This window comes from Nomascus leucogenys, chromosome 1a, assembly GCF_006542625.1.
Source record: "Nomascus leucogenys isolate Asia chromosome 1a, Asia_NLE_v1, whole genome shotgun sequence".
Taxonomy (NCBI): Eukaryota; Metazoa; Chordata; class Mammalia; order Primates; family Hylobatidae; genus Nomascus; species Nomascus leucogenys.
Window position 1 is genome coordinate 19365086 of NC_044381.1, and position 26695 is coordinate 19391780.

At 36.9% G+C, this 26695-nt stretch overlaps 1 protein-coding gene across 1 annotated transcript in view; it reads left to right on the forward strand.

Moving 5' to 3' along the window:
- The window catches only part of ADAMTSL1 (ADAMTS like 1), a 445880-nt gene that overhangs the window by 190554 nt on the left and 228631 nt on the right, over positions 1-26695 (forward strand). The window contains exons 8-12 of the mRNA XM_003260400.2: positions 1615-1726; positions 5953-6091; positions 19880-19930; positions 24327-24531; positions 25819-25966. Of these exons, the coding sequence (XP_003260448.2) occupies positions 1615-1726; positions 5953-6091; positions 19880-19930; positions 24327-24531; positions 25819-25966 (655 nt within the window). The remainder of the gene's footprint in view (positions 1-1614; positions 1727-5952; positions 6092-19879; positions 19931-24326; positions 24532-25818; positions 25967-26695) is intronic.

The window sequence follows — 26695 nt, forward strand, 5'->3', positions numbered from 1 at the left end:
TTTATCCTACATTACAGGCAATTAAGAAAATGGTAAGACTTGGCCAGGCGCAGTGGCTCACGCCTGTAATCCCAGCACTTTGGGAGGCCAAGGCGGGCGGATCACGAGGTCAGGAGATCGAGATCATCCTGGCTAACACTGTGAAACCCTGTCTCTACTAAAAATACAAAAAATTAGCCGGGCGTGGTGTCAGGCGCCCGTAGTCCCAGCTACTCAGGAGGCTGAGGCAGAAGAATGGCGTGAACCCGGGAGGCAGAACTTGAGGTGAGCCAAGATCGTGCCACTGCACTCCAGCCTGGGCGACAGAGCGAGACTCCATCGCAAAAAAAAAAAAAAAAAAAAAAGTAAAAAGAAAAGAAAAATGCTAAGACTTAAAAACACTTAACAAAGACTTAGGGCAGGTGGTTCAGTTGGACTCTGATACTTCTCTAATTGTTGTAATGTAGAGTAAGAAGTAATCCTCTCAATTGTCCTTAGAACCTCCTTATAATAAGTAGTACAAACTTACCGGGGCGGTGGCTCAGCCTGTAATCCAGCATTGGAGGCGAGGGGGGATACAAGGTCAGGAGATCGAGACCATCCTGGCTAACACGTGAAACCCATCTCTACTAAAATACAAAAATTAGCCGGGGGGGGGGCGTGAGTAGCGGGGGGGGGGGAATGGGTGACGGGGGGGGCTGCAGTGAGCTGAGATCATGCCACTGCCTCAGCCTGGTGAAAGAGTGAACTCCGTCTCAAAAAAAAAAAAAAAACTTACCCAACAGTCTGAATGTTGTATCATTCTGTCTTCATGAAATTGTTGACATAAGGTACTTTTTCCTTCTCTTCAGTTTATGTTTTCTCAACCTTGTACTCTTAAGAACCACTAAGGACTTGTCTCTCACATACCCCTTTTAAAAAAAAAAAGAAGTTGTAATTTCCATTAAGCACCAGTTTTATTTAAAAGTAAATAAATTGTTTTTAAGTAATTGTTTTTATAACATAAATTTGTGTTTTTCAGTTTGATTCTTAAACCATCAACATTTGAATTACCTAGTTCTCTGGGCATGGGCCCAGATATTTGCATTTTAGCAAGCATCTAGTTGGTAACTTTGCACACTCAAATATGTGAATCACTAAATTCACAAGAAGCCCAATATGTGTCTCTGAATGAGAGGTGTTATTTAATTCTTTAACTCGTCTTTTTTCTTAACCAAAACCAGTATCTTTTATTTTCTACAGTATATAATTTTCTTAGAACAAATTGTCTATTTCTGAATCTACATTTTAAAATCCACATAATTTTATCTATTATGCCAAAGAGGTTGGAAATAAAGGACGGAAAGGGAATACTGGCTTGGAATAAGATGATAGTGAAATCACAAATTGAGATATTGCTCTCCCTTGTTCTGTGGCAACAGAACTGAGAAGATAATGATAGTGAAAGCTTATTCAAGGACCATTCACTGGTAAAATGGTAGGATAAATGATACTGCCATTGCCACTTCTCCCGCAGTGCAGTCTCTCACACAGCCTGAAACCATCAGTACTGCCATATACTTTTGTTCGAAGCTGCAAGGGACCAGAAAGCACCGCACCGTCACGTTACTTCTACTTTCCTGTTGACTCCTGCAGATTCGTAACTCGGGCTCCGCTGACAGTACAGTCCAGTTCATCTTCTATCAACCCATCATCCACCGATGGAGGGAGACGGATTTCTTTCCTTGCTCAGCAACCTGTGGAGGAGGTAATGGTGTTCACTTAGTCTAGAAACTGTTGGCTTCTGTGAGGAAATACTTGGGTATTATAAGAGTAGAATTACTTCAGCGTGGAAGAAATTTTGTGCTGTGGTGGACCAGATCCTTTCTTCTGAACAGAGTGGAATCTCGAGGCCCTCCTGTAAGGCAGATACCTCCGCCAAGATGCCAAAGACATTTTCTGTCTGTAGAGTCCCATTAGAGGAAACGGTCTTTTTTGGGGGGGGGGGCGCCAGAGTCTCGCTCTGTCGCCCAGGCTGGAGCGCAGTGGCGCGATCTCGGCTCACTGCAAGCTCCACCTCCCGGGTTCACGCCATTCTCCCGCTTCAGCCTCCCGAGTAGCTGGGACTACAGGTGCCCGCCACCACGCCCGGCTAATTTTTTGTATTTTTGGTAGAGACGGGGTTTCACCGTGTTAGCCAGGATGGTCTTGATCTCCTGACCTCGTGATCCACCCACCCAAAGTGCTGGGCTTACAGGCGTGAGCCACCGTGCCCGACCGAGTAAACAGTCTTTACTTCTCCCCTTGATTTTGTGGAAGGCCAGAGCTAGAAATATTCTAATGTGGCAGCAGTTTGGTCCTGAAGCAGGCAGGTCCATTCACTTACATATAAACTACTCATGTGGTTGAAGTAAAGTCATATTCAGCAATCAATTAAAGAGTGTTTGTCAGGCTTACTTAATTAGAGAAAATAGTTTGCTACCAGGAAAAAAAATCTCTGCATTATAGACTTAGGCTCAGTTATTTTTCAACTCCACCCCATCATCCATGCATTAAAAGAAATGCCGTTTGTTTTATTTATTCATTAAAATGCATCTCTCCTGAAAAGGCACAAAATAAACTCCTGTCTCTGTTCCATCATATTGGTAACACGAACAGCATTTTGTGTTACCAGAAGAGGCTTTTGTGTTACTACAAAAGGTTATTTTTTCTCATTTTCTGCTCATCATAATTATAGTGTTTACATAATAATTGCATTGAATGATTTCCCAATAATTTATTTAGACATTTCCCTACAGCAAATCATTTAGTTCCTTTAACTTTTATGCTTTTATAATGCAATGAATAACTTAATACCTAAGTATTTTTCTCCTTTCAAATTATTTTCTTGGTATAAATACTCAGGAGTGAGATTTTTAGATCAAGGAATTTCAGAATTTTTGTGGCTATTGGCACACATTACCAAATTCTTTCCAGAAGGATAACAATCAGTGTGTGAATATTTTAGATTCATTGCCAACTGAGTCAGTGTTTGTGGATTATCATGTTTCTAATGTAATGGATATAAAATTGTATGTCTGTTCTTTTGAAAATTAGCACATCAAATAAATTCTAGCTCTGGTTTCATAGAAGCCAGTTAATTGGCTAACTTTAGCTAATCCACAGAAGCATCACTATATTAATTTGACAAAATATAAAATGATAGTACCTCAAAATGGAGACAAATGATTACCCATAAATTTTTGGAAAACATTGTATGATGTAATTCATCTTTACCTATGTTGTTTCTACCTACACAATGTAAACAAACCACTGAAAAATGTGGTTCTATGGAGCAATGTTGGCTTTTAGCTTAAAAGAAGTCAGTAGAAGTGCCATGAAGTACTTTTACTCAGTTGATAAAAAACTGGCAATTCAACATTTTAAGCATTTCAATAGAATGAGTGTTTCTAGTTGTTCCATCTGTTATGGATAGAAAATCATTTAGCTGGCCAGGCGCAGTGGCTCACGCCTGTAATCCCAGCACTTTGGGAAGCCAAGGCAGAAGGATGGCTTGAGGCCAGGAGTTCAAGACCAGTCTGGCCAACATGGTGAAATCCCGCATCTCTACTAAATATACAAAAATTAGCTGGGTGTGGTGGCGCAAGCCTGTAATCCCAGCTATTTGGGAGGCTGAGGCATGAGAATCGCTTGAAACCAGAAGGCAGAGGTTGCAGTGAGCCAAGATCATGCCACTGCACTCCAGCCTGGGTGACAGAGCAAGACCCTGTCTCAAAAAAAAAGCAAGCAAGCAAGCAAGCAAGCAAGAGAAAGAAAGAAAGAAAGAAAGAAAGAAAGAAAGAAAGAAAGAAAGAAAGAAAGAGAAAATTGCTTTGTTTAAAAATGAACTGTCAATTACTTTGATGTTCCATGGGAATACATTATTTTGATATTTTTACTAATGACTAGCATAGGAAATAGTTTCAAGGAAAGAATCTACGGGTTTTTTTTCTTTTTTAAAAATGAAAACCATGCTTTGTGAGAAATAGCATTTCAATTATATGCACACATAGAGCTGCTATTAGAGTATGGTGTCAGCAACCTTGATAATAGTTCATTACATAATAAGGACATTGACGTTAGATTCACACGTATCTTACTTCTTTGGGCCTCATTTTCCTCACATTGAAATGAAGAAGTAGAACTATCAGTGGTTTTCAGATGTTTCTGGGTATCAAATCTTGCTTCAAAGGAAACCTTAACTATGAAGCCAGGATAAAAGGAAGACTGTTCTGAGTGAAGATGTGAGGGATGTGGAGACCAGCTGTCCTTCCACTTTATTTTGAAATCTACTGAAGTTTCCAGCTTGAAAATTACTGAAGAAATGATCTCTAAGTTCCTTCTCTGTTTCTGGTTCCAGATGTAACTGGTTGGACATTTTGCTTAGTGTAAAAATTGCTACTCCAAATACCTTATAAAACTTTAGAAAACATGATTATCTGATGATTTTGGTCATTTCCTTCATTTTTGCTCTAACCCTTCATTTTATACATGCTATAATAGCTTCAAAGCAACAGGTTTAGGCTGACAAATTTTGATTTTGAAAAATAATCATCTCAGATTAATAATTTACTGCATTGTTCCTGTATTTTACTACATGATAAATTCTGTCCCTGTGTAGAAATTATTATCTGGAAAATTATAAAATGATTAGCCTGTTATAAAATTAGATGCTTTTAGAGTACAATGTAATTGAAAAGTAAAAGTACATTTACTTACTTAAAATGTCATTTTGCTACTCGATTTTTTTATAAAACAAATATTAGATGGAAAAAGTGTTCTTATCCATTGCTTTCATGACTTTTCATGCTTTTCATCTTTATAGTCAAATTTTAAAAGGCCTTTTTTTTAGGGTCTTTAATGAACAATTAATTTTTGTGGGTGGTCTGAGAACACAGCCTTAAGCCAGGAAATCTGGCTCATAAACCGCCTTCTGATTTCCTAAAATCTTTTGCAAGTCCCTTAATGATTTAAATCTTGCTTCCTAATATATATTTAGCAATAACCGCATTCAACCCACCTGCTAGGGATAATATATTTGGCAGATTGATTAGGGTAAGAATGATATAAACAGCCTAATTTTAAAAAATTCTCTATGCACATTTATTTTTCACCCCAAGAATCTAAGTCTTGATCACCACCCTACCAGAAATCCACAGGACAATAAAAAGATAAAACATATGAAAAGAATTCAGTATTACTCAACAATACTTTTTTTTAAGAGAGGCTTCTTTAAACAGTGACAATTTGTCGGCGGAGGCTAAGAAATATTTGCTAGAGAGTTTTTAAAGAGAATGACAGAAGATTTTGAATATAACAAAAATGGAACAGTAACAGGGAGGTATTTTTATTAATTCTGCAGGGAAACAGGATTCGTGATGTCTACTGTTGGAATCTCAATGGTCCATTTACTCAACCCACTCAGGTTGAATTTGGGCAAAAATAATGTTCCCAGGCAGCTGGTGGGACCTGAGCCTGTGCTGGCCCCCCATGTGCAAGGCGAGCAATGTGGGATTTATTTTGTTTATTTATTTGGGAGTTTATTCTCCCTAGCGCCCCAGGTACTAAGGAGGCAATTTAGCATTCTTGTATAAGATGGTTGGTAAATCCTGATGATCTTTTTTAGGTACAGAATTCTGCATTATATTTTTAGATCATATAAAAGAAATCACAAGAACAGTTCTTACCACAGTCTTATTATCTGGCTGGGCCCTTAAGTAGTTCAAGCCTAATTATATAATGTAATTATTAAGATTTGAGTGGATTACTTGAGAAAAGCACAGTACTTGAGGTCTGCAAAAATTAATGAGCCTTCCAATTATGTGTCTTTTTTTCCCGGAAATGACTAAGGCATTGGGGAATAATTTCCATTGATGTGAGCTGGCCGAAATGCATAAAGAAATATATTGCATTGGCATGTATGTTTAAACTTGCCTGGATGGTTTGATACTACAGGTTATCAGCTGACATCGGCTGAGTGCTACGATCTGAGGAGCAACCGTGTGGTTGCTGACCAATACTGTCACTATTACCCAGAGAACATCAAACCCAAACCCAAGCTTCAGGAGTGCAACTTGGATCCTTGTCCAGCCAGGTCAGTCAAATTTGCTAGTTCATTTGTCATAAACATAACTCAAGTTCCAAATAGGTTATTTAAATTAAAATGAAACATTTCAATTAAAAATAAAATGAAATTAAACATAAATAGTGTTGCTGTCCAGTGTCCATTACTAATCATGTATTATTAGTACCCATGCTCCTTGCTCTTGCTGCTATGCGAGGCCATCTCAGAGTCTACAGACTTCCCTCTCATAAAGCAGCAGGTGACGTACTCTTCAGAGTCATTTTCTCTTCTGATTTCCTTTCATTCTGTTTCCTTGTTTCTTTCCTTAACAAGGTCCAGGCCAATGGACCACTCAGCGTTCTTAACCAATGTGATGACACAATGTTCTCAGGATTTTTTCTATTTTATCTCTATTCCCGATCAGGGACAAGATCAGAGCAGACCATATTTCAGGCCTACAGCTGATCCCTTCTAGCCTGTCCACACTGATTACATAGAGTCAAAACCAGCCTTAGAACAGTTCTGCTGCCTTTGAACATACTCAGTCTTTGCTAAAGAGAAAGAACTTATTCTCAGTAGTCAGGTTCTTAAAAGGTCTTTGAAAGTAGAAGCTTTAAACAGGCACTTGACACTTTCACACATGATTATTTGCTTCTTGGAAACTACAGTTAGCCCTCAGATTATCTGCAGGGTCAAGAATCTGCCTGATGAATGAATTATCTCAGGTGAAGAGTAGTCATGGAAGTGCAGGTCAAGAATCTTTTCACGGCTGTAACATTTGCCTTTGCAGTCACAACACTTGCTGGTGATTCTCTTTAGTATAGCATAGCTTACTCGTCCTCAACTTATGAGAGAGAATATAAGAAAAGTATTCCCCTACAAAAGCAATCAGGAATACCAAAAGACAAAGATTCATTTTCAAACTCCTTGGATTTTTGAGAAACATCTCAATGTTATTTTTTAAAATCATACTATACTAATGATGTATGTATAAAAAGAAAGCTTCAACTCATTAAAATATGACTTGGGCAATGTTGATGCAAATCATGCTATTTTGAGGTGATAAGCAATGCAATTTTAGTTTTTGTTTTCTGCTGTTAATTTCTTAAGGTGTATGTTCCTGTACTCTTTTATCTTTACATTTATGAATGCTAAGTTCTACATGTGATATGAAATTGCTGTTATTAATTAATTCACAGGAACCATATTCCCTACCTCATAAAAGTGAACTCAGAATAACAGGTTTTCATTAAAAGAACAAAAAGAACAGATATTTTATAACTGTAAAATTGAGGTGAAGTTTAATTTAGCATCATATTACATCAGAAAATTATATATTAAAAATTGGATACAATATGAAAACTGAATAAGGTGTTGAAATTGTGCTTGGATTTCTTTATTTTGGAAATCTTAAGGGTTTGAAATTTTTTAGCCAAGACAGTTATAACCCATGCAATTTGATTGCATTTTAAAATTATTCTACTTATACATTTTTATGCATAACTGTAATAGGAAGACCAGTGTATGAAAGGCACAGTTATCCTAATTCAGACAGGTCAAGTCAGCCCTAGAGAGACCTTGAAAGTCTTTTACACATTTCCATGAAAATTTGTACGTGTATTTCTAGGAGAAATGACAATTTCACTTCCCACAACTTCATAAAGCTTTTTTCCATTAAGAAAAAAAATGTCAGTTAAGAGATGGCCATGGAAGAGAGTTGTGTGAAATAAAAGCATTTTGTTAACAATTTGAAAGAAATGTTTATAATAATGTTTACTCAGTCTTTCTTGCCTCTGATTTTTACCCACTCTTGTCTGTTGGAGAAACTTTTTTGGCCTATTTCTTATTACCCAAAGCAAAAGGCCATTCTACAGTGAAAGAAGTCTGCCTATGCAATTTATGCCTTTTCTATGTCCAGTGTTATTTTAAAACATTTAATACAGCACATGAGTAAATGTTGGGACAGGTGGCTATTTAAAAAAGAAAGACACAAAGAAAGATAAGTGAGAAAAGGAAAAAGAAAAAATAGGCAAATGTCAGGAGGCTGCTTTTTTTATTGAAGAAGTAATTAGACAAAGCTGAGAAAATTAAGACTTAGCAGTAGGAAAGGTCTAAGGGACAGCTGCTTCCGAAAATTTAAGTATGCTACTCTGAGGTTAAGATACTTCAGAAATTGCCGTGAAATTCATTGAACCCTTTTGCATACCTGTAATCAAAGCAACCCTTCTGAATTCTAAGAGAAAATGAGAAGTGATGACCTAAGACAAGTAGATAGAAGAGACTCCATAAAATAGATCGGCTCCTCCATCAGACATTGCAGAATCAAACCCTCAGGAAGCTGTTTTCTCACTCAGATTTAATGGTCTAATAGTAAAATCAAGAGTGAACAATGACATTCAACCAACACTTTCGTGTCCAAATTTAGAAATTCCCAAAAGGGAAAACCAACATTCTTGGTATAAAGTCACATATTTTTAATTTCAAAAGAAATTTATTATACCTAGCCACTGAGATATTTATTCATTTTTCCTGAATCACAGTAGGATTTTTACCTATTTTAGTATTTAAAAGTAGAGTCCCTTGTAGTAAGAAAGGAGAAGGAAAAAAATAAAAAATAAAAAATAAATTTAAAAAGAAAAGTCCCAGTTAGACAGCCAACTTTATTCCCTATCAAGGCTTGCAAGTGTCATTGACAGCAAAAACTGCATTAAACAATTAAGTCTATAACCTTATATTTATTACTTTACCCTTCTGGGCTTCCATTTTCTCACCCACAAAATGGGAAGAGAGGGTCATTTGTTGTTAAATTAATGGTGTTCAAACTGTGCCCACAGAGCCTGTTGTTTCACAGTTTTCTTAAATTAAATTTTGTTTTATAGATTTTAAAGTATTTTTAAATAATAATTCACAAAAAATATATTCAAACATGTTAAACAATTAATTTTAACTGATTCACACTAAGTTAAATTATAAAAATTATCACAATTTTTAGTGTTGTACTACCGAAGTAAATGCTTTTGCTCTCATCATTAAGTTCCTCAGTTATGTCTAGTTGGAAAAATAACTATCCTAATATTGCAAGGTAAGCTGTAAAAACAGTTTTCATTACCAAACACTCTCCGTGATAATAAGAATTTTCTCATTACTACATATCTAAAACCAAAACAAAGAAGAAATAAACTAGATACAGCTACCAGTAGCCATAATCCCTGATATCCACTTTTTGTGTTTACCAAAATAGCTTCCCTATTCTCGTTATTTTGCTTTATAATAGGTAAGCATTAAACATTTGAACCAATCAACTAAAATCATAAATATCATCAGCATTTGGTCTATATATTTTGGTCTTTTACACAATATAAAGCCTCCCAATGACCAGGATGTTTCTAGTCACTGCATGTGATTGTGTCCATGGTCCCTTCCAACTTCAAACTCAGTGACTATAAATATCAGTCATTATTTTAGTTTTAGGAAGTTTACAACAGCTTCCTAAATACATGAACAACTTCTAGGAATTGCCTCAAATCAGCAGAGAACAGGCAACCAGTGGCATGGAGGGGTCTCAGGAATATCTCACTCCACACGTCTGTCTATTTCTTGGTTCTCATTCTCTTTTGCTTTTGTTCCCACCATCTTCTTTCTTTACTTTCTCATCTCATTTTTTGTTCCTCCTTCTTACACTCCCTGACAACATCCACTGGCTTCCATGGTGGTGGATTAGTTCGTCTACTAGTTCTTGAGGCTGAAGAGATTGTTGACATCTCGCCTATACTCTTCAAAATAATTTTTATGTTTTCATGGCTTTTTTGCTGATTCTAAATGCTAACTTAGAAATGTTGATAAGTTAAAAGACTGTAATGAAAACAATGAACTCACTACTAATCCCCAAAGCCTGCAGATAACCTCAGTTAATGCTTTTGCTGTATTTCTTTCCAGTCTTGTCTATAGCTTATAACATAATTGAGATCATACTTTATACAGTAGATACTTGGCATTGAATAATTTGGTATTCTTGGTTTTCATTCTTCTAAAAGCAAGCCTGAATATCCATGACCCATAGTAACTCGACATTGTGCTGAGGTAGGAATTGAAGTCCACCGGACTATAAGACCAACAATTGAGCCATGCTGGCTGCCCAGCAGTTTCATCCCAAGAGGGCTTTGTTGCTCTTTGCTGGTGTCATTTACACAGTTATTTTTCTGAAGTGATAAAACGCTTTGTTTCCTGGCCAAAAGTGGTCTCAAACTGGGAGCCAAAATTTAATCCTTACAAGGGAAGTGAAGAGAAAATAAAGTATAAAGATTTAATGACTTTTAGCTAAAATTAATAAGGTTTTTCATTAGTAACTCAGAGCTATGACATCACTAAGCCCATCATATGCTCTCTACAAAGTGTATTACATGTTCCACTGGTAATCCCAGTGGGCATTCCCAGAAGTCCAGAGACATACCCTCCCGCACGTCAGGGATCTAGCACATGTTTGTTTTCTGCTTCATACATTTAACAGTATGTTCTGTGTGCTTTCCCATGTGACTAAGACATTTAGGATCTAGTCAAATGTAAAATCCTCTCTTGTGCTTACCATGGTATAATCAAAGCTTCTGTCTTACGCCAGTGGAAATTTTTTTGGAATTTGTGCAATGATGTGTGGCATTTTTACCTCTTGGGTGAAAGGTCAGGTCCATCATGTGGCCAGAAATCCTCCAACTATAAGCCTGTGGTTCAGCAACAACTAAAAAGGCATAGCATGAATTCAGCTAATAAACACCTTGATGTTTTCAAAGCAGCTTTAGATGTAAAATATACAACAGTTAGCCTTACGTATCTTAGTCTGTGAGACGGTGAGACAGTTAAGGAAATTGTGCAAGTTACACTTTGTGAGACAATCAGAGAACCACCTTTGCAGATTTTTTTTTTTTTTTGGCACAGACCTTTAGTTTTCCCTCCAAGGCAGTAATGAAGGGGGCTTAAATTGGCAAGAGGTGGACAAGTGAAAAAAGCTCTCACTCATCACACTATCACGGGCCACAATTATTAGCAAACAAATCTGTTTCTAGCTGAAGCTGCATCCAGATTCCCCGTTCCCTCAAGGAATTCAGAGCAACAGTCCTAAGCAAATGCCCAAACTTGTATACCCCAAGTGGCAATTCTTGGCAAGTTCAAGTGAACTTTTTTTTTTCTTGTCCAGCTCCATTTAGTTTCACAGTAAATTGCATAAATTATCTCTGGCCAGGAACCAAAAAAAAGGTCTCCATTAAATTCTAATGCAACTGTAAAGAAATGCCCTGCATTAGAACAAGTGTTATGTGTAGTAGGCGTGTAAAAATCCTGATTCTCACACTAACTTGGTGACCAACGAGTCAATGGAAATATAGCCTGATGTTTAGGAGTGGGAACTTTGGCATAAAACGTCCTGGCTTGAGACCCTGGCTCTGCCACTTACTAGTTGAGTAGCCTTTGGCAAATTCCTTATTCCCACTAAGCCTCAGATTTTTCATCCTGTGAAGTGAGGATAATAACAATACTTACCTCATAAGGTTGTCATGAGGAATACATGGCATAATACATTTAAAGAGCTTAGCAGAGTGCCTGACTCATGATAAGGACTCAATAAATGTTAGCTGCAGCAGCTATATACTGACTAAGATCACGGTTATGATGATGTTGATGTTAGCTGAGAGAAACTCTTAAGCTCTCCAGAAATCAGCTTTCTCATCCATGAAAGGAAAAGATGGAGCTCTAGAATTCTATATGGGTCTAGAAAGATGGTTCTCTATTTGTGTTTTAACAACAGGACCTGTAAGTCCTAGGAAAATATGATCTTGAGAGTAAATCACATTTATCAGATTTTTTAAATATAATGATCACAAGAAATTAAGACAATTGGCAACTCCTGAAGTCTCAGTTTACAGGTGTCTAATAACCTCTACTTTACCAGCTGTGAGACATTGCCATTTAATTTACATGGGATTTAGGCCAGGTGTCTCCAAAAAAAAACTCAGTGTAAGGACAAGAAGTGGTTGACTTATTTAGCAATTACTGTATAATGAAATGTTTTCTTAATTATGGAGGTCTTTAGTTTTACTACAGCAAGTAAATGATTTAGAAAAGTAACAACTTCTTACCTTTTGATCAACCTCATTGAAGTATACTATTTTGTGCAGCTAATAAGTAAACAATAAGAAAAAATACCCATAAAATCTCATTTCCACATTCATGTATTATTCATAATGAGATCAATGATACAAAGTTAGGGTGCTTCTTAGAATGCATGATCATACCCTTCCCATGCTTATAGATACACCACACATCATCAGACAATCACATAATCAACTATAACTCAATTATCTGGGAAATTCAATGTACTACAAAGCCAGAACATTCCTAATAGTAATATCACTTCTTATAGTACACTTTAAAGTTTTTAAAAGTGTAATTATTTGTGTAATTCTTTTAATTGGCCTGTGAGTTAATAGAGTAGGTATTGTTTCCATCCTTATTTTTAACTTCTGTCCGTCAGTTTGTAGCCAAAAGACTTTACTAGCTAAGTAACTTCTTATCTAGGCCTGAGTTTTGCCATCTGTAAAATGAATATAATATTCTTGTCAGAGAGTAACTGTGAGAATTAATAAGATAACATATGTAAAGTCCTTAGTAAGGTGCCAAGCAGTCACCAAACATCAGCTATCATGATTGAATTTAGAAACAGACTGGTAAAACAACTTGCCCAATGTCACTTCTGTTTGAAGTTTATAAGGTGCCTTCACATCCGTTATCTTATTTAGTTTTACAATCCCTAGGTTAGTGGGCCAGGGATTGTCACCTATATTTTACAGATGAAAAAACTGAAGCTCAGAGAGGTTAAGTGTTAGGGCCACTTGGCAAAAGCAAATTGGGATGTGGATCTAAGTTCTTCCAGTTCTACAGCATCTCTACATAAAGATAGGCATAAAGGCAGGCAACCTCATGCCTGGTGCAGCCTTCATGCCATCAAATCCCACAGTCATCCTTGTTCTGCATGATGCCTTCAACAACCTATGAGATCTGGTTCCAACCCAACATAGAACAGCACAGCCAGCACAGAACTACTAACCATACCAATGCCAAGTCTGGGTGTTTGAATTGACCACATACCAGGGTTAGGCAAGCCTCTTTCATGTAAGTGTAAATACTGATGTTTACTCAAATCAAACAATGGCTAAATCCGTCAGTACAGAAAGAAGTAAACAAAGACCAAGGAAATATTAGTCCCACTTATTCAAAAGCAGTTCAGAAATTACATTCATTAATACCTAGAATATTTAACCCCAGAAATGTAGATGTGGGGAAGTATTCAATGATTTGATCCAAATTATTAAAACTCTTCAGTATTTAGTTTATTAAAGAAAATGAATTTGTATCTAAAAAACTTTTCAGATCTGCATAAAGCAGACTCCTTTGGATCTGATTTCAGTGGAAGCCCAGATAAATGAATGTTGCTGCTTAGTTTATGGTTTTTTAAAAATGGGACCTAATTATAGAATATTTTCTGATTTGTGGGATCCCACCTTGCCTCTGTAAATGTTAGGGAAACTCTCTGTGTTTTAAGAAGTCATGAAGTGTTACAGGAGGAGAAATTTTGAGAGAATTATCTTAGTTCAATGGTTTTCAAGCTGTGGCCCAGTAAGCTCTGAGTTCTACTCTCAGCATCCACTAGGAAAGGGCAGGTAAGATAGAGTCCAATAGCATGGGTTTCCAGGCAACTACTCTTACTTCGTCTTAAAACTTCTGATCTCATCCAGTACTTAGTTTTTGCAGATGACCAAACCTTGATGTAAGGTACTCAAGGTTACATAGAAAGAAAGTAGCAGAGAGGAGTACTGACCTTCCAACTCCCAGCCTCTCAGGTGATCCTTTTCCTCATTATGGCCAGATCCTCCATGCTTTGCTACTCACGAAATAGCAAAGTGCTTGTATGTCTTCCAACTTTTTATTACTTCTCTCCTGCACTCTTCTCAACTGTTGCTTAGAAATAGGCTGGTTTCTATTGCCCTGAGGTTGCCTAGAGAAGATGGAGCACCATTTTCTATACAAGAGACCCTTCTACTACACACAATTTTGTTCATCTTTTAAAATATAGTCACCTATTTTGTGAAAGGTTCTGTGCTTGGTGCCATGGCAAAGGCAAAAATGAATTAACTAGAGTCTGGGCCCCCACACTATCCAGGGCAGGTCGAGTTGTCCAAAGCAGCATGGTATCTGAAAGACACATGAGAAAGAGAGAAGAGAAGATTCTTTAAAAGCTTTCAGAGTTATATCTGGGAGATAGCCAATGAAAAGATACAGAGGTAACCTAAGTATCCATAAGCAGGATGGAAGCACAGTCACTAATCTGTCCTTTCTCTGCTCACATCAGCCAATCACCCCTGCTTGCCTGAACAGCCTTCCTAAACTGCCAGACCACTCTCCATATCAGATTGCCCTCTCTCAAAGATGGCAGGGCTAACAAAAGGCAAGACATGGGACTGAATATGTGCACAACAGTGGCAGTTTGGGAGTTTCTTTCCCTCCTTTCCTAACTAGCTTTTAAAAACTTGTTTTTGCTTTTTTGTTTTAATTTTGGATGGGGTTGCGTTACTTGCCTTTGTATCTGCACACTGATGACAAAAGTTCACTCAATGATTATTTACTAATCACCTGTGTGCAGAACACTGTCCTAAGAGATGCAGTAAAGAACCAATATAGCTTCTGCCTCATGGTGATAAACTAAAGAAAAACTTGTGAAATAGTTAGAAGTTAGTAGAGTTGGCCCTCAGTATCCATGGGGGATTGGTTCCAGGACCCACCCCACCCCCACCTCCACAGATACCAAAAGCCACAGATGCTCAAATGCCTTCCATATATAAAGTGGTGTAGTATTTGAATGTGACTTATATACACCCTCTGTGTGCTTTAAACCATCTCTAGATTATGTATAATACCTTATAAAATGTAAATGCTATGTAAATAATTGTTATACTATAATGTTTAGGGAATAATGTTGAGAGAAAACATCTGTAGATATTCAGTACAGATGCAACCATCCATTTTTTTTCTTCAAATATTTTCAGGCTATGGTTGAATCCACGGACGCAGGACCCATGGATATAAAGGGTCAACAGTACACAGTTAAAAGTGAGGAGAGGAGTTAGTATTAGGGGTGTTGAGAAGAAGGAGAGCGAATTTCTGGCTAGATGTTAAGAGAGAAAATAGGCAAGAATTTAGGAGAAGGAGCATTTGACTAAAAAATTTCACTGGACATTATGGAACCACGTGAGGCTTCTAAATAGTGAGGTGAAGTATCAGGTGCTTTGGCAGCAGAGTAGGCTGGATTGATTTGTTAGGAGACTGGTATGAAAGTGCCCAAACTTGTGTCAGGAGGAGATCTACTTGGCAAACATTGCTGGTGTTGAGATGACAACTGGAAGAACTGAGTGGTGAAGATAGCCCCAGTGTACAGTGGATAGGAGAATGGCCATGATTGAATGGTGGTCGTGATAACAGGAGAAGAAGCAAGGCCAAATAATGAATTGTCTGGGATGCACTGAGCTTGAAAAGCCTAGAGCACATCTGGTTATCAGGAAATCAGAAATGAAGATTTGCAGTTCCAGAGAAGAAGCAAGAAGTCATGAGAGATTCACTGAGAGAAACCCTTGAAACCATAAAAAGATCTCTTTATGGTTCATTTTCATTATAAAAAGAACAGAACCGGCCGGGTGTGGTGGCTCACACCTGTGAGGAGGCCAAGGTGGGCAGTTCACGAGGTCAGGAGATGGAGACCATCCTGGCTAACAAGGTGAAACCCCATCTCTACTAAAAATACAAAATATTAGCTGGGCGTGGTGGCGGGCGCCTGTAGTCCCAGCTACTTGGGAGGCTGAGGCAGGAGAATGGCATGAACCCGGGAGGCGGAGTTTGCAGTGAGCTGAGATGGCGCCACTGCACTCCAGCCTGGGCGACAGAGTGAGACTCCGTCTCAAAAAAATTAAATTTAATTTAAAAAAAGAACGGAACCCCGGTAAATTAGGTGCCCATGGAGTTAACTACTTTAGGATTTTTCTTGTAGAAAGAGATGTATCACAACAGTTATATTCTACGACTGAGCAGTGTGAGCCCAATTTTGGCTTGTTTTGTTTTTTTTTTTAACATTGGGGATGCTGTTCTAAAGTAGCGTCTTAGATCACTTCTGCACAGACTCAATAATCTTGAAGTGACGCATGGAATTTGAGTTGATGGCCTCATTTCATCCACTTCATAGTTCCAAAGTTTCTGTCTTTTTTTCTTAGATTTGAATTTTTTCATACTTGAATATTCTAATTGTTGTAATTTTAAAAGGTAATATATTATAGAAAGCTTAGAAAACAGAAAAACATTTAAAAAGAAAGCAAAAAATACTCATAATCCAAATACCAATTACTAACCACTGTTGAGAGTTTTTTATATATGTGTGTACATATATATGCATGTATACATATGTGTGTATACATGTGTCACATGAACACATATATAAGTTAGGAAAATGCATAGCTATGTACACCATCTATATATTTTCTCAGTATGATTGATCATGTTGTACATTCTATTTCATATTCAGTTATTTTTAGTTGACATTACATTTGAGCCTTTTTCCCTGTCATTAAAAATGATTCAAAAACCAGTATGTCCATGTGCTGCATAATGTTTCATTATATAAACTTGCCATAACACTGAATCGTTCTCCTGAATTGTCACTGGACAATTCAGTAAGACATGTATTTTGAGAGGATGAGGTGGGATGCCTTTTCTACTTATAGCACATCACTCCAGAATGATCACTTGCTCGTGCTCACCTTCTCTTCTTACCACCACAACCCCTGATGGTGCGGATATTAGATGGAGTCATGTTACTGCCCAGTGTAAGAGAAACAGTGTAAGAACTGTGTGCGTGGTGGTCAGCATAATGAAGGCAGTGGAGAATGAGTTTTACCCCCAAGCCAACTGTTTCTTCTATCTTTTCCCTTTGTGACCATTTTTAAAAATCATTTTTGCCTCCTTCACCACACCCCACATATTCAGATGCATGTCTGAATGCATGCATACATGCACACACACCCACATCGAGACCTAAATATGGGGAGAACTTCTTAAAGTCCCGAAATTACATTCTTTTTCATTATTCTTTATGATTCACGCTTTGCCTAAGGAAAAAAAAAAGTAAGCAATAGGTAAGCAATAGGAAGTTAACTTCAGGCAAGCTTGCTTTCCCCCAGTAACAGTGTAGTGAAAGGCTAGGGCCATGCCATGAACCCCAGAGAGAGCTGAGCCTATGCACACGAATATGTATTAGCAGGACTGGACAGAGCACCATTGTTTTGATAGCTTTCTGTTTTCACAGGTGCTATAGAGTCACTTTATGTGTCTTCACCATGACCCATGTCATAGAAGACAAATATAGCTATAGTTTTGCTGAATCCAGGTTTAAAGTTCCTTGTTCAAACAAAAACATACTTTCTAAATCGGTCCAAAGCAAAGTTCAACGTCTTGAATTTTGTACACTCTCCCTTTTATTCTCCTTCACTTCAGCTTGTCTCCTTCAGTGTTACTGTCTCCATTTTAAATATCATCAGCTGATAAATCAATTGACAGAGATCTGCAACAGTTTATTCTAATATTGAAGATGACAAATTACAGCCATAAATTTTTTCAGGAGAGAAGGCAATGGTATGCATTTCTGCATTTAGAAATTGATGTAGCATGAATAAAGATACTAGAGAAATGTAAAATATAATTTCAAAGCCAACTTGATTTATTCCTTAATTGACTACTATTAGATAACAGTGTATGTACAAACTTACTAGAAGGACTCTGGAAGATGACTGGCATTCTTTAAAATATGGTCCTTTTAGAAAAAAGAAATTCCCTTTATTACTAGATGCAAGAATGATTCTTACTAGATTTTTGTTAGAATGATTCTAACATAAGGAACAATTAAGCTTTCACCTGATTTCTTATCTGTCAGAAGGTAGAAAAAAATAGGATGGTTAATTCAAAAAACAGAAAAGGTTAAATGCTGTTCATTTTATTCTTGTGTGAAGAACTGTGGGATTTTGAGCACGCCCAAAAGGCAGCATCTCATTTCTTATACATTGTTACTGAAGGTTAATACACACACATGCACACACACACACACACACACATCATGAAAATTTTCTCACACCAATGAATATAAAAAACTTATTCACACAAATAAATACAGAAAATTTAGTCATGTAAAATAAATAAGTTAGTACTCCAATGACTTGCCCTCCTGGAAATAGATATCCATCTCAATTGCTTTGTTTCCCATTTTTTAAATAACAAAATTTGACTTCTCTCATGTATCCCCTTACCTTTCAGTAATTTCTTCAGAAACTATGCAGGCTCCTTTATCCCTCTCTCTCTCCTTCTTACCTCTCATCATCTCCAGCCAGTGCTATTTTTATCTTTGTGATCTACACTCATGGCTCACCGTTTCAACCCAAACACCTGGGTTTGCTAGCCATACTTTAGAAACCTACTCTATCACCTTGTATCAGAGGAATGGGTAAAAATGGAAGTCTTTATTTATTTAAATATAAAGATAAACATATTTATATTGAATATATCGATATTATATAGATATATAAATATATGCATCCATCTATCCCAGAGGCACAGATAGAATACCTGAGTTCCTTCAATACCCCAAAGAGGGGCTTTCTATCATTTATCAGTTGCAAAATAAGCATCTTCCACTTATGCACTACCATGATCTACATCTGTGCATCTCCATCTCCCACTCTTGATGAAGGCACTGTTGCACTAGCGGTCTTACCCAAAACCCATGAATCATTAGTCCTCCACAAACCAGAAAACAAGGCCTCTGGCGGGACCCACCAGTCTTACCAATTGGAGACTTTAGTTGAAATCAGTGAAGTAGGTTAGAGTAGTTTACTGGCATCCTAAAGGCCTCCAGGAACCTCCACACAGCCTATGATATGTCTTGTGGATCCTGAGCATTCACTCTGTCTCTAAACCTCACAGGTTTCCCAGGGTCCTAGAGGTACTAACAAGCCATGACAATCACAACCATCACTGCAATAGCAGTTAACACTGTACAATATTTTATAGACCAAAAAAACCCACTTTTCATAATATCTCATTTTAACTGCCTACCTTTATTTTGGTAGGAAATTTGCCTTTGCTAATAGTTGCCTGCTATGTTCGGTAGTTTCCCCCTCCCCTTATAAAATACCCAAGTGGCTACTTTCCAGGTATTAGTGAAATCCCTAGATCTGCCAAGAGAAGAAACCTAGCTAATGCAGTTACATAGTATTGTCAATTCTGAAGTACATATTCTCCAGCTTGAATAGCTCTCTCTTTCATCAGAAGTGAGACAGTTACTGTAATTGCTTGGCGAGCATCTGGAAGTAACACGAATAATGATGATAATAATAATGGCCTCATAGGATGTATAATTTGGGGATTAAAGAACATTTACAACCTTATTGTGTCATAGTTAATGATGAGGTGCCAAGTTTTCTTGCCACCACCCTTTGCAATGGTATTTCCTGCTTGGATCAGAGAACTAATTATAGTAAATGGTGCCCTTTCAAAGAACTTGCCCCATCCTAAAGCATATGCTGGCATAAAGATATAAAACTGTTTTAGTGTTGTTTTACAGATACAAATTATTAATGTTATTTTGCATTTGTATTAAAAATTTGTATAATGTAATCATTTAGTGTTTATTTTATTGTGTGTACCTTCTACTCAGAGGGTTGGCATTATTGTTCCTAACAGTGACGGATACAAGCAGATCATGCCTTATGACCTCTACCATCCCCTTCCTCGGTACGTAAATCAATCATCCTGATGTTAGAATTAGCAAATTAGTCCTCTGCTGCTTATCTATATATATATAGATATACATATACATAGAGAGAGAGATTATATGTTTTTAAGATGGTAGATGGTATATTTTGCAATCCATTACTGAGTTCTGCTTTTGAATAATACTAGCCTGCTCAGACTGTAAGCTTATCATTCAAAAACCACTTTAAGGTAGAATCATGTTACACTGGAGTGAAAACAGTAATTCACTCTGATTAGATACAGTGTATGGGTTTATATTATGTCTTTCTTTCCCTCCCTTTGTTCTTTCCTATTTTTCCTCTCAATAGGACCCTAATTATTAAAGCACTGTTGCTAACTATTAAACAAACACTGCCTAAAGCATTATTGCACTACCATTAACATGGAATTCCAGATGTGACATTATTCTGCATAGGGGCTTTAAATGTCCACTTTTTATTTCAGATAAATTATAATTAAGAACAAAAGGCAACTTTTTAATATTCTTATTGTTCAAAACATTTTAGGAGACATTTTTTCTGAACAAAATTCAATGTGCTGCATTGTTTTTTTAAAGTACAGTACTTTTAAAAACTAGAAAAAAGGTAATGAAAGTAATTCAGGAACTTTTAAAAGAAATTGTTCCCTTTATAATATATTCATAAGAAAACGGGAGAAGCTGAAAAATACTCTAGCTACTGAGTGTGTTGACTGCATTGGAAACAGCTCCACAGAGAGCAGAAATTAGAATTGGGATTGAAGTAGACCTATGCTCCATTTTCTTGGCTTATTTGGCCCTCAGGGAATCAGCTGCTATTTAGAACCAAGGGTTTAAATCAGATCATAAATGGTTGGAGTAATCCACAGCAGCCTGCTCCATCTCAAATTAAACCAAGCCCAGAAAATAATTTTATTTTGAACTGTAAGGGTTTGATGGAAAAATCTCCAAATACCTAATGAATTAGAATCCAAATAGAGGTCCCTTAAGGTCATCTAGTGCAACTCCCCATTGATGCTTCATTCTCCCATTCCTTCTCCAACAATCACAACCATATACCACAGATATGTTAAATATATATTTACACAAATATTCATTCATATATTCAATGCATATGTATTCACACATGTATATACACATCTATCGATGTTTATATAATACATATATACAAGTGAAAGTTGTCATCCAGCATCTACTTAAATATGTCTAGTGACTGGCAGGGAACTCACTTTTCACCTAATGATAACATATAGGAAAGGAATTTGACTTATACTAGATATTCTTCTTGTTTTTCTTGTTATTTTTAATTCTTTCACTACGTGGCTATGTCATTAGTCGGCTCCCTCCTACTTTCCTATGACTATATTGATAAAGACAATAAATAGCTTTAGAATGTTCCTAATGCATCGTTTTTCTGGTTTTATCCAGAACTCTTGACCTTGAAAAAATAATGAAATAGCAAAAAGTAATTTTTTGAAGTAATGAAAATAGCAAATTATTAAACTGAACCAAGATTTCATTTGGTTTCAGTTTCTGTATCTGTGAAATAAATGTTCATAGGATATATGTATCTGTTTGTATGAAAGCCATACATTTCATTATTTCAAGATAAAGGTAAAGTTGGACATCAGGAGTAAGCAACATCAAGTTTATGTTTTTCCTGTAATGGCAACTCCTAGATTTCTGTTTTATCTGTGATCTCTCTTGTTTATATTTCTCTGGCATAACTAATGCCTATATTAGGTTAAAATTGATTTCTTACAGGTTGGGATTTTTCTTCAAATGCCTAAATCCCAATAGTATATTAAAACGATCCTCCTGGGTGTGTGTTTGTACTATGTCCTTGTATACACTCTTGGCATGTCTATGTATCACAAAGGGAAAGAACAATAAATTTTATTTCTTACCCCCTTGTATGTCTGATACTGAACTAGTTATAAAGTTAGATATTCAGCTTTATTGACAAAGTCTTAGTAAATGCAAACTATTTTTACAACTGTGTTTTCATTCATAAGAAGAATTAAGACTCAAAAATGGTTCTCAAATGGCAGCTACCCACTGACCAAGGCAATTTAAATTATTTAAATGGGGCTAAGAACACAAGTATAGATACAAAACACAATTAACATATATTTACCTTGTTCTTTCCTGCTTTCAGTCTTGGACTGTAACACATATCTGGATACAATATGAGAATGTAGTCTGAATAATTATCTTGATTCATAATTAATATATGCCACTCTTGTGCATCCTGCTTAATTTGAGAATTTCTTAAACACACTGTGTGTTTAAAAAAATTAAAAGCCAAAAAAGGTTACATATATGATGTATAAATTCATTCAGTGTTCTCCAGGATAAGATTCTTGGATATGTCTTTTTTTTTATTCCAAGCACTTACCTGGTTACCGTCTTCAGATCTCCTGACATGCTCTCTCTCAGCTTTTGTTACGCTTTCTTTAAAGCACACAGACATGTTTTACTTCAAGATTCCACATAACCCTATTATTATACAAGGATTCACATGATAATTTTCTATGCATAGAACTGTAGTTGTATGCTGGGACCATAGTATAAATTTTTGAAATAATATTGCCTCATTTGTCTTTCTATGATCACTGATATTGAAAAAGATACTTACTGCTATTTGTGAAATTGCACTATGGTCAGGTCCAAGTGCTGAGACAGAAATTAATCACTCTCCCTTTAGTAGGGTCAAGCTTAAGAATTTTAGAGTAGCAATTAGAAAATGTGCTCTTTTATGGCATCTTAATATTCTAAGTGATTAAATGTACATTTAAAAACATATTCCTACTTCACTGTCAGATCAAATCTAATGTGAATACATACTTATGTATTCAACCCAACTTCAATCTGAATCAGGCCTGTTATTCATCTCCAGAAGGAAGCCCTCCAGAGATTTATGTGGAGACAAAGGAGAATTGGTCTTACCCATTGGGAAGAGAAACTCTCTACAGAGCTACTTCATTCTCTTGAAAGAGATCAGAAAGTCTTCCAAGGGCCAGAGGGCCTCAGTTTCCCCACAATGACATTTTCTTATGTGTCTCCTGGGGAAATACACATAGGAAAATATTGTATTTGGCAGCACGTCTTGGCTTTTGGCAGTGCAGATAACAGTTGTTGCCTAAACTTGAACAGTGCAGAGAAAATGTGAAGGAAAACCCTTTGTAACTAGGAAAAACACATGATTCAGGCTCATGCAGAAGAGAAATCAAACTCACAATGTACACAAAAAACCTGCCTACAGAATAATTAATGTCTCAATGGTGTGCCTGTGCAACATTTTAAAATTTTAACTATTCAAATGGATCAACCCGGTGACATTTTGTTTCTCTCATTAAAATTATATCTCTCATAATTCTAAGAGAAATCTTAAATCTCCTTAGCAATCCTCATCAATAAGCAGAATATATGTAAAAAAGACAAGCTCAACTCAGTCCCAGTGTTTCTGTTTTTAGAAATTCTACATTCTCTAAATCTACAGGAGAAAAGAGAATTTGGCAAAGATATCTCTCTGCATCTGGGACCTGATGCTTCAGAGCTGTGTAAATCTCTGAAAAAAAAAAATCAGTGGAAGTCTCTTAAATGTTTTGACAATATTGTTATTTTCTACCTTACTTAACTATATGTCTACTTTCAGATGCCATTAGCCTTCCAACCCAAACCAAACCTCTTCACAGTTCCAAGAGTTACTTACTGGAGGAACTCTACCTACCAGTATCCCTCAACAGTTATGGAATATGTAGATAATATTAACACTTCTGCTCCTGAGCTTAATAATGATAGCACAGTTTGAACATCAGAATTGTGCTGAATCTATGTAGTTCCAAAGCTGATGATTGCAGAAGCAAAGGAGAGAGTCTTTTGTTTACCTTGATCTTATATGAGCTTCTTCTATTAAAAAAAAAATACCTAGAAGTTAAGTAATAAAGTATTACATTGAAAATAAAAAGTATCTGCAGGTGCAAACCATTAGTGTTAACTGAGTATACCACTTTAGTCTTGAGATGGATACTTAATGGGTTTAACGAAAATAAATTTTATATATACATATCTTGAAACTGTGGGAGAAGGATAGAACTACATCCTACCTCTTCTGAGTAGGTTACAGACAGCACAGATATCCTTGTGGACAGCTCTCAAAACTGTAATGGCTTACATTTGTGTAGAGCTTCACGGTTTGCAGAGCCCTTTTGCCAATGTTGAATCCTTCTCTCTTACTCATCAGGTTTCAGGCAATAGATGGCTTTTGGTTCTCTGGACCTTAGCCTCTCAGAACCTGATTATACCAATAGGCACGGGGAGTGGGTTGGTCGACCGGTCACTGAGGAGGCTTAGCAATGTGCATGTCTGCCCTGATGACTCCCCTTGCTTCTGTAGGTGGGAGGCCACCCCATGGACCGCGTGCTCCTCCTCGTGTGGGGGGGGCATCCAGAGCCGGGCAGTTTCCTGTGTGGAGGAGGACATCCAGGGGCATGTCACTTCAGTGGAAGAGTGGAAATGCATGTACACCCCTAAGATGCCCATCGCGCAGCCCTGCAACATTTTTGACTGCCCTAAATGGCTGGCACAGGAGTGGTCTCCGGTAACTGTGCCTTCTTTCTTTGTTCATTAGGAGAGTAAGTCCACTCTTCCCTCTCATCATCATGGCCCCACCGGGTACCCTGAGCAGCTCCACACTCTTCTTGAGGTGTCTAGAAGCCTACCAGCTTAGCTCCTGGAGTAGGAATGCCCCAAATCCAGCATGACCAAAAGTAAATGATGTTTTTATAAAATGTCTTTCTTCAAGTTCCTTCAAGAAGCCTCTATTGTTCCCCAGATAATGTTCCCTCAAATGGCACGGGGAAGCAACTGCCTTTCAAGGGTAATTGAGGCCGAATGACTGATCCCGAATCTGTAAAAGCTGTTTTGATGATAGAGCTCAGTAGACCAGAAGTTTGATTTCATTTTGTATGTATTATGCTTTGTATCCAAAAGGGTCTAAGGGGATTAATATTAAAACTATGTATATTAGTCATTGGAGAAGGGGGGAAGAGGAAATGAAAATAGCACAAAAATTAAAATTGGAACAAAGTAAGATAATTAAAACAAAAAACTTATAGATGTTAGGAAACCTGCTGTAATTAAACATAAAATGTTATTCAGGGTTTCCTGACTGCTAACGCAGAAAGGAAAATGGTAAAGGAAACAGAAAGATGAAATAAGCCATTGTGCCCTCAGCCTCAGAAATGACAAAAGACTCTGAGCCCTGTGGCTTCATGGCAGCAGATCAGAGCTGTGACATTTTCTACATCTAGACATGCTACCAGACATGGGGAACCATTAGAGGTGCAATCTACATTGGGCATCTGGTCATTCAGTCTGTTCTTTTAAATGTTATTTTTGCCTTTCAGGGTAATCAATTGGATTGACAATGCTGCAATATAATTTAGCTATAATCGTAGTTTAAATTTTTTCATATCCATGTGGGGGTATTTCCCATATTTTTGGAAGTAGCAGTCAGCAAAGTAACTAAATAAAATACAGTGCTGGTAATCAAAATTAAGCACACTCTACAGTCTCTTTTCTCCTTTCTTCTTTTTGGTGCTTGATTTGAGACTTTGCACACAGTGGGTACTTAAAGATTGCTAACTGATTAATCCAAAGCTATGGAATTGAAAGTGATTTAATTTTCAGCGAGCTTCACCTCAAATAGCCAAATAGAACAAAGATCCCTTGACTGGTAAGAAGTGGTATAAACTTACCAGGAGTCCTTGTGTGGGAAAAAAAAAAAAAAAAAAGAAAACTTAGATTAAAAGCTTTAAATGGGAAGTGAAGAAAAGTAAACAAGGCTTTGCCTACGAGTCTCCTCTCTCTTGCAATCTCTTTCCAGTGCACAGTGACATGTGGCCAGGGCCTCAGATACCGTGTGGTCCTCTGCATCGACCATCGAGGAATGCACACAGGAGGCTGTAGCCCAAAAACAAAGCCCCACATAAAAGAGGAATGCATCGTACCCACTCCCTGCTATAAACCCAAAGGTAACTTGACAGGTGTTCTCTTACCAGCCTGTTAATTGTTGTGTGTAGTCGGGTGTGTTTTAAACTCCTTGGAATATTTTTAAGTATCCCAAGTATTCTTAGTGAGAATTCTTTATAATTTAAACTCTACTAAAGGAATTTGATTATTTTAAAGAATCTTTCAAATGATTTTGATTGCAAAATTTCATTAACCGCTACATGTAGAAATATATTTATATAATTATCTCCCAAGTCATAAAGTTGTTTGAGGACTATTGCTGAAGAATACAGATGTATCTGCTTAAAGGCAGACCAGATATTCTAGAAATATATGTTTGATTTACTATCCACATTTCTTGCCTTTAAAAACAAGGGAGTGAACCCAAGTATGTCTATTTTGTTAAGGCTGAAGTACATTGGGAAGTCTCATACTTCAAACTGATGAAACAGAAAACTGTCATTTTTTATATTGAAAATTAAAACATTAATATGAGACTGAATTCTAGAACCATAGTTTAAAATATATCAGAATTTAATAGATACTGCAATAATTTATAAAAAAGAAATTTTAGGAAAGTGTAGAACTAAGCTTTTAGTGAGCCAGACTTATAATTACATTGGATATCTCAGATTAGCAAGAATATGAATTTGATTTCTGTACAAGTATTGTTACTCGTCTGTGTCAATGGAAAAGAAAAATTCAAAGTCACAAACCATTCAGAAGTAAAGAACTCTTTAAACCCCCTTTAA